General features: G+C 38.6%; 1 protein-coding gene across 33 annotated transcripts in view; it reads left to right on the top strand.

Annotated features, from left to right (window-relative positions):
* The window catches only part of UTRN (utrophin), a 478,290-nt gene that overhangs the window by 117,638 nt on the left and 346,269 nt on the right, over positions 1–14,383 (top strand). For 22 of the 33 annotated variants that reach the window (XR_011434362.1, XR_011434361.1, XM_070256221.1 and 19 more), the window contains 6 exons: positions 3,374–3,466; positions 4,695–4,772; positions 5,116–5,208; positions 7,218–7,390; positions 10,039–10,154; positions 10,848–11,014. Coding sequence is in view for 31 of the 33 variants with exons in the window: in XM_070256221.1 (XP_070112322.1) it covers positions 3,374–3,466; positions 4,695–4,772; positions 5,116–5,208; positions 7,218–7,390; positions 10,039–10,154; positions 10,848–11,014 (720 nt within the window). In the remaining 2 variants the exon portion in view is untranslated. The remainder of the gene's footprint in view (positions 1–3,373; positions 3,467–4,694; positions 4,773–5,115; positions 5,209–7,217; positions 7,391–10,038; positions 10,155–10,847; positions 11,015–14,383) is intronic. The other 11 variants (XM_070256224.1, XM_070256222.1, XM_005608207.4 and 8 more) reach the window with 1 other exon arrangement.

Raw genomic sequence — 14,383 nt, 5'->3', positions numbered from 1 at the left:
AGAAGGGGACATAGCACAAAAAGTATTTGTTACTGATTGCCGTCAATATTTATCTAAACTTTGGAAACTATAGGGAAATTAAATTGTTATTGTTGTTACTGTAGGTTTTTTTGTTTTTGTTTTTAAAGAAGATAAGGGCATTGGTTGGTTATCTTTATGCGAGTGTTTGACGTCTAGAGAGACAGGACTTTGTCTCAGTCATCTTTGTTTCAGCAGAATGCTCCACAGGGAGCCTTTCTCAAAATATTTTCCTCAAGAAACGAATGAACTGGATAAGAAAGAGAAAGAGTGTCTCATCTAGAAAAGTTAATGTTACCTCTCAATTAATGCCTTGTACTTTGCCATTGAGCAGCAGTGGGGCTTAGAGAAGAATGTAGTGAATTAGCTGCTGAATTACTTGTCCCATGGTGCACAGGCGTGCTCTTGTATTATCGCAGTCATTATGTTTTATTTTTAAATTTTTTTTGGTGAGGAAGATTGACCCTGAGCTAACATCTATTGCCAATCTTCCTCTTTTTGCTTGAGGAAGATTGTCCCTGAGCTAACATCTCTGCCACTCCTCCTCTATTTTATTTGTGGGGTGCCACCACAGCATGGCTTGATGAGCGGTGCACAGGTCTGCACCTGGGATCTGAACCTGCAAACCCCAGGCTGCTTAAGTGGAGCACCAAACTTAACCACTACACCACTGGGCTACCCCTTCATTATTTTTGAATGAGATGTGTTGCTGTGGGTTGTCATATTCGGGAATTCGGGACTTGGAGGATATGCCCTAGGAACTGACACTGGTGTGTGCTCAGATTCAGAGCCTGCCTTCACTCTCCTGCCTGGGATGAAGAAGTGCTTATTTGTTTTAGCCCTCCTTTCACGTGTTGTTGAGATGTTATGGCACTTTTCTAACAGTAGAATCACTAAAGTTGTGCTTGTGACATGAATGGTAATGTCAACTCTTTATTGAACATCTGTCATGTTAGTTTTTGATAGATGAGCAAACAGATGCAGAAAGGCCAAGTAAGCTGGCCAGAATTATCTGGCTGGTAAGAGGCTTCTTGCCTGCAGTGAGCTCATCAATGGACTTCATAATTATTTGTAATATGGACTAATATTTACAGTTACTTTATTTTATATTATACCATTTATGTTTTGTTTATTTTTGGAAAATGGATAGTGGATTTGAGAAGGGTTAAATGCTCTCCAGACGTTATTTAGCTGCTTTGTCAGCAGGAATTCTTAAGATCCTTTTTGTGCCTAGATAGAGCCCTGTTTGTTTCTCCCATGAACTTCACCTCTGTTCTCGTCCCTTCGCTCTAAGACTGGGGTTGTCCAGCTCTCCCTGAAAGGGGATCTGGTTATTTGATGGGTATCTCGCTGAAGTGTTCTGTGGCTGGTTCATAGAGGAGGAAGGGAAGGGGACATGAAGGACGAGCGTCGCCTCTGCTCTTTGCTCGTCGTGGGAGCAGATAAGCAGTGTGTCACGTGCGAGAAGCTTCCCCTTGCTCTGCCTCCTGAAGTCCCATGTCTGGAACGTGTCTCCTGCATCGTGCAAGCGTTTGTCACTGTGATCGATGGAGATGATCTCTGTGTCCCTGACACCATTGCTGCTCATGAAAATGACAGCTAAGAGTAGAAAAGCAGCTTTGTTTCAGAGGCAAATTAGTCCTGGTTTATTCTTTACTGATTCTATGGTGAAAACTTTATCATATTGCCCGCATTTCGAGTATATGGACTATGGGAAAAGCCACGTGTTAGAAATCTTTAGTCCACTATGCATTGCACTTACTTAAAAATGTAGGAAATCAGGAGAAGAGGAAAAAAGGGATAATCCGATGTTTTAGGAAACTTCAGAATGGCTCCCTTCCCTCTCTTCCATTTCAAGCTCAGAGTAAAATTTTGCGTCACGTGATTTTATGTATTTTTTTTAAAGTGAAAAATGAAGAAGATAAAATAATTATTGGTTATAAAATATCTTAATTATCGACAGGAATTAGGACTGTTAATCTCTATGGAGATTTCCTGTTAGCAAGGAATAATTTGATACGACGTAATTATACAACAACATTTATTACATTGTGCTTTATGGTTTTCTGGACATTTTCACGTAGTGTTAATTATTTGATCTTTACTATAACCTGTGATTTAGAAAGCAGTTAAGTAGCCGATTTAGGTTCACCAGTTGGTTAATGGTCAAACTGGGATTCAAACTGAGGCTTCCTGACTGTCTCTGTGGTAATTGTCCTGTTGCACACAGCCCGTCATATCACACACAGACAGGAAAGGGTCTGCATGTGAATGGGGTGGGGTTTTCTAGCATCAGACACTAGAGCGTGTTTATCTGTGGAAGCGGATGCTGTTTATCAGTCAGGCATGAGAGTTTAGGAATTCTATAAGCTTTGTCATTCCAAACACTGGGCTGCTATGGACTTACATATAGAGCCAAAAGTGTCTTAATCATTCAGAAATTAATAGCTAGAAATAGAGAGCTAGCACCTGAGAGCTGAAACTGGTGACAAAATGACCTGCTTCTATAATGGAAATGCAGAAAAACATCCTCATACCATGAATGTGAAATGCAGAGATGGAGTAAGAAGCTGCACACTTTTTGTTGGCTTCTGTACCCAGGTGTTGTATACTCATTTATGTGTATATATGGATATATATATATATATATATATATTTTTTTTTTACTTTTAAAATTTTTTTTTTAAAGATTGCACCTGGTCTAACAACTGTTGCCAATCTTTTTTTTTTTTTTTCTGCTTTATCTCCCCAAACTCCCCCAGGATCTGAACCCTGGGCCGCCACAGCGGAGCGTGCAAACTTAACCACTCGGCCACGGAGCTGGCCCCATGGATATATATATATTTTTGAGGAAGATTAGCCCTGAGCTAACATCTGCCACCAATCTTCCTCTTTTTGCTGAGGAAGACAGGCCCTGAGCTAACATCCATGCCCATCTTCCTCTGCTTTATATGTGGGATGCCTACCACAGCATGGCTTTTTGCTAAGCGGTGCCATGTCCACACCCGGGATCTGAACCAGTGAACCCTGAGCCGCGGAAGCGGAACATGCGCACTTAACCGCTGCGCCACTGCGCTGGTCCCTACTCATTTGTGTTTCTAATGCATCTTTTTATCATTCCTCTTCAGGAATATATGCCATAGTCAAAGCATATTGACATTATTTGCTCCCTTTCTAGGAAATAATGCAGTTTAAATCTTTCACCTTAAAACAATTGTTAGGAGATTTCAAAGTTCTCTGTATTTGTACTTCCTGTTCTTTTCATACAAGGCAAGCTTGAAGAGTCTGCTGGTCATCTAGAACTTCGGAATTCTGTTCCTGAATTAACTGCTGTTTTCCTGTTTCTGTTTTATAGAGTGGAAAACCGCCCATCAGTGATATGTTCACAGACCTCAAAGATGGAAGGAAGCTTCTGGATCTTCTAGAAGGCCTCACAGGAACATCCCTGGTGAGAGAAGTCATCTTTGAGAACCAGGCTAATGGACTGTCTCTGGTCCTTACTGAGACTTGAAGACCCACTGGGGGTACTTACACTATGAAGGCTGAAATAGGAACTTAAAAAAAAGTGTTTTCACGAATTCTTTGATAGAGCAATATTTTGGCTAAAAATGAGGGCTCTGTTTTTATCAAAGATAAAATTACCTTAAATATTTATTGCTCTCAGACAGCCCAGTGAAGAATTACAAAGAAGAATGGATATGGAAAGAGGGCATAATGTTTTGAGTAGTAGAGAGTATAGAGACAATAACAATATAGAGATGTTATTTAACAAATATTTTAAGAAACTTGTCAAAATCTATGGCATTTGTTTTTATTCAGGTTTTCAGTCTTATCTTTTTGTTTGTTTCTTCATCAAATCCCCCTCAATTACTTTACGTGTGGGGTACTCTGTATGTACACAGAAATAACTCTGCTAATAGTAGGATGCATTTTATGGGTACAAACTTTTACACTAGAGGTAGAATTACTGTAAAAAGTATAGAGAGATGGACTCATGAAAGTGAATTCCTGTCTTGCCCAAGTGTGGGGCGTTACACTCTTTTGCCTTCCAGATGGTGGGCAAGCCCTGCTGGAGAGTCTGGTCGGCCTCTCAGATAAGATTCCTTGGCCAGTGAGGCAGAAAGAAGCCACCCAGATCACCTTCCTCCGGGTGGCAATTCCTGCCTTCCCAGTGGGCCTGTGTAATGGTACCTGGAACCTGGGATACGCCTCTGAGTCCTCCCTGCTCTGTCCACACCAGTGCAGGATGGAGGTGGCATGGTGCTAAATCTTTCTGCGTCCAGACCGATTTAGATAAAGGAAGCTTTCCCCCCGAAACTTGTCATCACATTAAAATCACCAGGAAAATCTTTTAAAACCTCCAAATCCAGACTGCACTCCATACTCACTGAGTCACACTCGTTGGGATGGGGTCAGACAGAGGCGCTGGTACTTTCTGAAGCTCCCTTGGGGATTCCACTGTGCAGACAAGCTAGGGAACATCTTAAGATGTTGTGAGTGGGGGAATTTGGATTCTGTCAACGCTAGCCTCCACGGTGGCCTGAGCAGCCAGCCAGAGCTCCTGGCCCAGAGAGGCTGTGCATGCTGAGCTGCTGTTCCATGTACCTATCAGTGTCAGTAATGTCAGGAATGTGGAGCGAGTCTCTGTCTCATTTGTTCTGTGTTTTGTTTTCCAGCCGAAGGAGCGTGGTTCCACCAGGGTACATGCTTTAAATAATGTCAACAGGGTGCTGCAGGTTTTACACCAGAGCAACGTAAGTTTGTACCGTGACTCAGGATTCTTCGGTGCCATCAAGGTTATTTGTATTGTGAAATCAGCCACCTGCTCTGTGCATCGGCGTCAAATGACTTTTGGAAACATTTTTCTTATGAGAAGTATTGAACCTTTTCTATGAGTGAAGGAATAGTCGTGCCTTTTCTGATTACTTTATTGATCTGTTATATAAATAACACATTTTTGAAAGTTAGGTTCACCTGATTCTCTAAAATGAAATTTCTCTTAGCATTTGTTCATTTTGCTGCCCAAATGTGCTAAAAATGAAAACCCAGGCTTCTGTGGAGAAATTGTCTTAAAAGTTTTTTTTTCATTTTAAATAGGTGGACTTAGTGAATATAGGAGGAACTGACATTGTCGATGGAAATCATAAACTGACTCTGGGATTGCTTTGGAGCATCATTTTGCATTGGCAGGTGGGAAATCTCCAGCCACTTATTAATAGAAATGCAAAATGTATCATTTGTGTTAGTTTCTTAGAGCTGCCATCACAAAGTAGCGCAAACTGGGTGGCTTCACCAACAAAAATTTATTTTCTCACAATTCTGGAGGCTGGAAATCTGAGATCAAGGTGTCAGCAGGGTTGGTTTCTTCTGAGGCCTCTCTCCTTGTCTTGCAGAAGGCACCTTCTCCCTGTGTCCTCACGTGGTCGTCCCTCTGTGTGCGTCCATGTCCTGATCTCCTCTTCTTATGCCAAGATACCAGTCATCCTGGATTAGGATCCACCCCTATGATCTCATTTTACCTTCATCATCTGTTTAAAGACCCATCTCCAAAAGCATTCACGTTACGAGGTTGAGGGTTAGGTCTTCATATGAATTTCCAGGGGACACAATTCAGCCCATATCAGTTTGGAATGGAAGAGATTGATAAATTGCTCTATTTTCCTGGCATAGAAAAAAAGTTATTTTTTTAAATATTAAATTTAAAAAAACATGACACAATTTCAGACTTATAAAAAGTTGCAAAAATAGCTCCAAGAATTCCCAGATACCTTTGACTCAAATTCCCCAGATGTTAACAGTTGTCTATCTTTCTATGTTCTGTCTTTCTAGTTCTCTTTGTCTAAATACTTCAGTGTGTATTTTCTAAAAACTAATCATTCTCCTAAAAACAAGGAATTCTTTTACATTACTACAATATAATATTAATATCATAATATAAAATATATAATGTCAATATTTATAATTAATTTATCATATCTGTTTAGTCGTCTTTAATCTGGAATAGTTGAGTCTTTCTTTGTGTTTCATGATGTTGACATTTTTGAAGGCTACTGGACACTTGTTTTGCAGAATGTCCCTCCGTGTGGGTTTGGCTGATACTTCCTCGTGATTAGATTTGGGTTGTTCATTTTTGGCAGGAAAGCCACGAAAGCGATGTTGAGTTCTCCAGAGCACACCACATCAGGAAGCACATGCTATCTGTTAGGTGGCTCTGCCAGTGCTAACTGTCATCGTTTGGGTAATGTGGCTTCTGCAGGGGTCTCTGCCGTCACGGGACTGCCCTTTGTTATTAAAAAGTGTCTTGCGGGCTGTACTCTGAGACTGTGTAAATATTCAGCTACTTATCAAGTCTTTGTCCATTAAGTTTCAGATCCATTTATAACTCTTGTCTGATCAGTTATTACTATAATTCTTGGCAAATAGTGATTTTCTAAATTTCATTGTTTCTTCTACATTTTATTGGTTGGCTTTCTACTTGTAAGGAAGAGTTTTCCCCTTGCTCTTGTTTGTCTATCTGTCTTTATCTATTCATTCATTCATGTATAGGTCAGTGTACACTCATGGAGTTTTACTTATTTAATAGGTTATAATCTTTTACTATCATTATTTATTTTGATGCTCAAATTGTCATAGATTTGGCCCACGTGATCCCCCTTAAATCGGCCTGTGTGTCCTTCTGATATGTCCACATCATTCTTTGAGCACTTGCTTAAAACATATGTACTACTTTAGAATAATAATATAAAATGTTAGTTGTAGACTATAATTGTTATTGCCATCAGGAAAGGTTCTTCATTCTTTGATTTTGTAGTCAGTCAGAAGTTCTTCCTTTCTTCCTTATTTTTGTAGAAAATAAATATTGAGTTTTCTTTGTATTAAAAGGTCTTTGTAGATTTATAGTATTAACATATTACTTTTTTGTAACTATGAAAGTAATGTTCATTATAACAAAAACTAATATAGGTATCGCTTAAGATGTAGAAAACACCATAATGTATAAAGGTAAGGTAAAAGTCACTTCTAAATCTTGGTAGCCCAAAATAATCATTGTTAAAAATGCATTGATCTTTCTTGTATTTAAAGGAAAATTTTGAATACCATCCCCTGCTCCATAATGGTTAATTAAAAAGTTTACTTCTTATTCAAGGACTTGATTCCAGGAACTGAAGTTATAGGCAGGCATGGTTTCTCTTAAACAGGTGAAAGATGTCATGAAGGATATCATGTCAGACCTACAGCAGACAAACAGCGAGAAGATCCTGCTCAGCTGGGTGCGCCAGTCCACCCGGCCCTACAGCCAGGTCAATGTCCTCAACTTCACCACCAGCTGGACAGATGGACTCGCCTTCAATGCCGTGCTCCACCGACATAAGTGAGCCTTGACTCTGCTTAGCTGTGGGCTTTCCAAATTTGTATCTCCTCTGTCCCTTTCTATTCCTCTCTAAAGCCCCTTCCACACTACCACTGCTCTCCTCTCTGCACATGCTCCACCAAAACATTAAGAAAAGAAGTATCATGGAACTAAACTGCCCATCAAGTCTTTTTTTCCGTAGGACTTCAATGCCACAGTGCAGTATCCATGCATATTTATAAGTTAAAAAATGTAAAGTAATTCACATAGTTCAGTCCCGCTCATTCAGCACTAATCAGTAATATATACAAAGAGTTGTGTTAGTTTTCATTCTCATACCGAAAGGAAAACTTGATAAATTCAGTGCAGTCCCAATTAAAAATAGAAACTATTGATATTTTCCATGAAACTTTTAAACAGATTCTAATTATATAAAAGACCAAAAGCCCAAGAAGAGCCAGGACACTCCTGAAGAAGGTGAACCAAGCTCAAGTACTGCCCAAACAGAAACCAAACTAATTATGAAGCTGTATTAGTTAAGAGTGTGTGGTACTATAAATAAATGCACCAACATCGTAATAGGCTGAACCATTTAAAATTGCCAATATCGGACTTTCTTTGACATAGATTGAACTATATGAAATAGTCATTCTTCTAACAGAATAAAGAGTTCAGAAATAGCTCCATTGTACAGGAAAACCTGATAGACACCTGAGCCGGTGTTGCAGATTAATGGAAGGTATCAGACAGCTGGTGAACCATATGTCAGTGAGCTCATTGGAGCCTTACTTCACCATACCCAAAATAAATTTCAAATCCATCAAGGATTGAAATGTGAAAGGCAAAATTTATTATATGTTTTATTGCTCTTGAAATTATTTACTGTCTCAGCTTTCATTTCCTCTGTGTTCTTTGCTGATGCAGTCGTCCCTTGGTATCCGCAGGGCGTCTCCTGATACCAAACTCTGTGGCTGCTTCAGTCCCTTATATGGTATAAAATGGTGTAGTATTTGCATGTAACCTATGCGCTTTCTCTTGTATACTTTAAATCATCTCTAGATTACTTATAGTCCCTAATGCAATGTCCATGCTATGTAAATAGTTGTTATACTGTATTGTTTAGGAAATATTGACAAGAAAAGAGTCTGTATGTGTTTAGTACAGACACACCCATCGTAGGTTTCTCCATCCACAGTTGGTTGAATCTGGGGAAGTGGAACCCAGGGATACAGAACTCTTGAATACAGAGGGCAGACTTTTCCACATCGTATGTCTGGAAACTTGTCAAATTTTTACAAAGTTTAAATTGTTTCTTTAGACTTTTTTTGGTAGAATGTCCATGAATTATATTCTTCTCTTCTCTGTCACCTTCATTTGTGCATTGTCTTTCAATGCAGTATTGATTTGACTTGGTGATAATGAGCAGAATGTTTTATTATTGATAATGAAGGGAGTGGTTTTAATGTTTTACCATAAGACTGATGTTTGCTGGAGCTTTTTTTGATATACTTTTTATCTATTTAAAAAGCCTGCACACCCAACCTTCTCCAGAACACTTCTCCTTTATCAGTTTAAGGGAGTTGCCGTCTGTTTCTGGTTGGTTAAGAGATTTTATCAGAAAACTTGAATTGTAGCCAAAACTTTTTCTATTTCTTACTAACATGATTCAACAAGTATGTGTGGAGTGCCTTCTGTGTGTTAGGCACAGGGTATATGGCAGAGAACAAAACAGGCAAAAATTTCAGTCCTCTTGGAGTTCATATTCAAATAGAGGGAGGCAGACAATAAAAAAATTAAAATGTAAATTGTATAGCATATGGAAATGGTAAATATGCTGAAGTGAAATACGTCAGTCAAGAGGGCAGGAGGTGTCTGACGTGTGAGGAGCCAGTGGGTGCAGTGATGTGAGAAGGAGGAGTAAGAGGAGGTGAAGTCAGAGAGCGAACTGAGGAGGAGGGAAGTGAGGAAGGCAAATCTCAGAAGGCAGGGAGGTCTAAGATGCAAGAACAGATAGAGCCCAAGAAAATGATAACTTCTGGGTAAATCAAAGCAACTTATTTTCTAATTTGTGAGATTAAAAAGAAGTCAAGATAGAAATGAAATGCTAAACAAGTAGTATGGAGGGGGGTGATTGAAGGGAAATTCTCTCAAATTTTCTCATTGTTTTATGAGCCTCTTCTGAACAGATTAGAGCTGGATTTTCGTTCTGCTGATCCTGGTCTTTTAATTGGAGAATTTTGTCCATTAACATTTGTTGTGATGATTGATATATTTAGGTTCATTTTTCCTACTTATTTTTGAGCTTTTCGTTTCTCTTACCTTTTCTATATCTTCTTCTTTCTTGTCTTGTATTGGTAGGTTTCTCCTCCCTTTTTTTTCTTTTACTACTTGGGAAATATTATATACCTTTTGTAGTCTTTTAGTATTGCTGTGCAAATTTTAATAGGCATATTTAACTAATATGAGAACCTTAGAATGTTTTACCTGTTGTTTTCGTAGTTGAAAATTATTTTAAAATATTATGTATTTGACAAGCCTTTGGGATATAAAAGATAAACTGTTTAATTTAAATGCACAAATAAAAAATATAAGACTAAAATGTATTAGATTATGGCAACGACTGCTTTGTTTCCACGTATTTCCTCATTTTGTTTGCATGGTGATTTCAGACCTGATCTCTTCAGCTGGGATAGAGTCGTCAAAATGTCCCCAGTTGAGAGACTTGAACATGCCTTCAGCAAGGCTCAAACTTATTTGGGAATTGAAAAGCTGTTAGATCCTGAAGGTATTGTTCAGTATTTAATTTCAACTTTGATTTTGCATCGCAATTTTGAACTCTTGAAAAGCAGTGTTTTTTTTTTCTTTATAGAAAGAACTATGAGAATTGAGGAGTATTTTTCCTCTTGAAGTAGAGTGCAAGACATTTTATTCCAGACAAGTTATTAATACTTTTGTAGTAAACAATTTGTGGGATCCTTCTGATAGAAATTTAATTACATCATTGGAGAATAGTTAATAGATACCAGAGTAAGATTTAAAGTTTTAGGAAAATATAATTATTAGATAAGCAATTTAGTATTTGGTTTACTTCATTAAAATGTATTTTTATATGAGCTTCTTTCATATGAGGTGAAAACTTCAGTTACAGATATTGCAGGGTTGAATTTAGACTTACTTTCGTGATATGAATGAAGTATGTGTTATTACCTTAAATGGTAGTTTATCTTTGAGCATTTTGGGGGAGCTTTTAGGGAAGATTTTTAAGAAATGGCATGCCGAACAAAAATAAGTAATTGTCTTTCCCTTTATCTCGTGTATTGTTATATGAAATAGAAATCGACTAAGCTATGGTGTTGCAAAGATTATATACTAGTATTGTTTATGGGTACTAAGGATAGTCATTTTATATCTAATATTGAACAATTCACATATTTTGGACATCTAATTTAAGCTGGTTCTTATTTTCGTCCACTTTCAGATGTTGCTGTTCAGCTTCCTGACAAGAAATCTATAATTATGTATTTAACATCTTTGTTTGAGGTGCTACCTCAGCAAGTTACTATAGATGCCATCCGTGAAGTAGAGACACTCCCAAGGAAATATAAGAAAGAATGTGAAGAAGGAGAAATTAGTATACAGGTACCGGTAAGTTTTTATTAAAATGTTTGACTTGCCATGTTTGTTTTATCTTAGGTAGGTACTAGATAAAAACACCTTTAGAGTATTTTCTTTTTCTTGACCGAGAACATCTTGGTTTCTCAGCTTATAATAGGCATAAGAAGTTCAGGTTATCAGTTAGCATGCATATCACATACATGTGCTGGAAAACCACAGTGCGGCTGATTTTATTGAGAAGGAAAGTATGTTATTTCACTCGGTAAGGCTGGAGTCAGTGTCTAGGGCTGTAACCATGCTGCTGCAGGATATGCTTAAGAACCCACGGTTTTCCATCATCTGGTGCCCATCTTTTTTCACTGTTGTTGTGTGTTGGAGATGGTTTTTCCCACGTCAGCCAAGTTTTGTTCGCAGTACGAATTTTCTTTCTTTTCCTTTTTGCCACTGAAAAGAGGATTTTTACCATTATAATCTCACAAGTGCTGTCAGAATATAAGCTTTCCTTTCCCTTTCATTTAGGAGGACTAATTGTCAATATGCTACTTGGTGAGTTTTTCGTTTAACGGCTTACAATGGTTTTATTCATCAGGATATAAATGAGTTTTTTCCAGGAGATATAAATAAAGTCATGAATTTTTCTTCCTGAATTATCCTGCCTGGAGTCAATCACATTTTCTTCTGTTTTAGTCTAACCAGTTCTCTTATTCATAAAATGAGAGAATCTTAACAATTGGGTGAGACTTTAAAAAGTCATTTGGTCCAACATTTTAGCAGCCAAGTAGCTAAGAGATAAACATGGATTTCAAGAAGATAAGAAATACATTTTAGAGAGGCGGCAAGCTTGGGCTTTGAAGCTTAAATTTCATCCCTGTTATTACTTGTTTGGGTTACTTAGCCTTTCAACCACAGTTTTATCTGCAAAATTTGGACAAAACCATGCACTTCATAAAGATAATGAATTCAAAGTGTCTAAAATGATATTAATAAGCATTCAGTAAGCAGCACCTATCATTATTATGATTTTTTTCTTCTCAGTTTGTTTTGGCATTATCATTCATTCTCATTCAGCGAGTTCCTTTTTAAAAAATGTTAGTTCATTCTCATATAATGATAATGGTCTTGAATTGGCATAGCACCTTCTTTTCTTTCACAGAACTTATTTATTATTTCAGATTTTCTTTGGATAGTAGGTCCCAATCCTTTTATTTTCTTCATTTCAAGAAATAGCATGATTTATAAAAAAAGAAAAAAAAAACTTATTGAGGAAAAGAGGGCGAGGATGGGGCCAGATCGTGAGCCTAGGGCTGTTTTTAATAGTTTTGAAAATCAAGTGATACTGAGGAAAAGCCCTAATTTTTTATAATTGACTGAAAAAATGCTGAGAAGCATTTGTCTCTAGTAATGTAGTTATTGTCCAGCATTAATGATGTGCCCTTTTAAGTGGCTCAGATAATCTTCTGAGTTTGCCTTCTGGTTTTGTAATCGTTTCTTTATTGGATTGGATTCCTTTTGTTAGACAGATGGGATATTTTACTCCTTATGGTTAAGGCCATTCTGTCTTAAACAGGAAGGAGATTCATTTGCCTTTCATGATGTATAGATAAAACCAAATCATCGCTTCTGTTAGGGGTGGGGATGGCATGATAAGAATTGCACAGCCCACTTACCATTTGATTAAGAGCAAGTGTTTTAACATGAACCTCTTCATTTGCATGCCTTCATTAGTACTACTTAGAGGGTGAATTAAGTTAATTGAAGAAATAAAATGTGATCAAGTTTTAGTCGTCTCCTCTTTGACAGAGCTTGCCCTCCACTGCTTTCCAATGAACCCTCATAGCCAGGCTTCCTGTCTTGCGCTGTCTTCTTACAAACATGTTCTGTAGGGCATTAGGTGGTCAGCAGATAATTCCTGCATTTCTCTTTAAATTAAGCTCTCAGTTGAAAGTCTCCTCTTGTGTTTTAATGAATACCTTCTGAACATTTGCGTTTAGATAATGTGTTCCATCTTCCGCCTTATAGATTCTAGTGCCCGTCTAAGTGATCCTTGGCCGGGTCACTGACTTTCCTAGTTCTCAGATATCCTCATCAGAGTCTAGAGGTTGGTACTAAATGATCTCCAGTGTTATTTTGGCTCCACAGTTTCAGGATTTTAGGTCCGGAACTTAACTCGTTTTCCCTTCTCTGTGTGTGGCCCAGTGTGTCATCTGTGTGCTCATTGACTCATTTTTCAAACTCATGCATACAGCTTTCCAGGTCTGGTTCTTCCACCAAAGTGTCTTTGGGGTGTGTCGCCTTTCTGTCTGGCTTTCGTGCTGGTTAACAGTCTCATCTTCTCTTGCCGTTTACGAGACCCAGCCCCCCTCCACCGTTCATCCTAGGCCACTCCCCACAGTCGTGGTGGGCTTTTTCTTCTCCTTCCCCAGGATTCTTTTACGTGTGGGTTCCTCTGTATGAAATGCTCCTGCACCCACTCTTTGCCTGGCAAGCTTCCCATCTTTCCTCAGTTTCAATGGAACGTTTTGAGAGAGGTCTCTCCTGATTAACCTATCGAAATCCAACCCTACACGCACACACGCGCACACACACACACTCTGTTTCTTGCTGTCACAGTATTTTTGTAAACTATGTTATGAATTTTAAATTGTATCGTAAGAGCATTGAGAGGGCAGTGAAAGATTTTAAGTGGGGGGGGTCATATGATGTGATTATATTTTCCAAAGATCATTCTGGCTGCTGTGTGAGAAATGGATTGTGGAGGTGGGAGTGGGTAGAAATGGGGCGGTAAAGACACCCGTTAGCAGGCTGTTGTCATCCTGAGGACAGATGTTGATGGTTGTGGAGATGGAAAGTTCTGGATGTATTTGAGATACATTTTGAAGGTAGGAATTGTTTACATATTAAATGTGAGAGATGATAAGAGAGATACTGAGGCTGGCTGCGTGGTTTTTAGCTGAAGGAATTAAGTGTGTGGAGGAGCCATTTACCGAGATGGGGAAGCCTGAGGAAGAACAGGTTTGGAAAAAAAATGAGGGATTTAAATATCAACTTGGTTTGATATGCCTGTGAGATATTGAAGTGGGCATGTTAAGGTAGATGGACGTAAGAGTTTGGAGTTTGGGACAGAAATGTCTGCAGGATATAGATGGTTCTTTAAATCCAATGCGAATGGATGAGACCACTCAGGCAAAGTATACAAGGGAAGAAAAAAGGGCCCAGGGCTTAATTTTGATGAGAGTCATTACTTACAGGTTGGCAAATGCTGTTGAACCAGGAGGAAAACCAATGCGGGGAACTGAAGGGGAAGAAGAGAGCTTGAGGAGGGCAGGGAGTGGTCAGCCGTGTGGGAGGCTCCTGAGAGCCTGTGTAAGAACAGACAGCGAGCAGATCCCTGGGTTTGCT

Source organism: Equus caballus, chromosome 31 (genome assembly GCF_041296265.1).
Source record: "Equus caballus isolate H_3958 breed thoroughbred chromosome 31, TB-T2T, whole genome shotgun sequence".
Classification (NCBI taxonomy): domain Eukaryota; kingdom Metazoa; phylum Chordata; class Mammalia; order Perissodactyla; family Equidae; genus Equus; species Equus caballus.
This window is presented reverse-complemented; position numbering and strand designations above follow the sequence as displayed.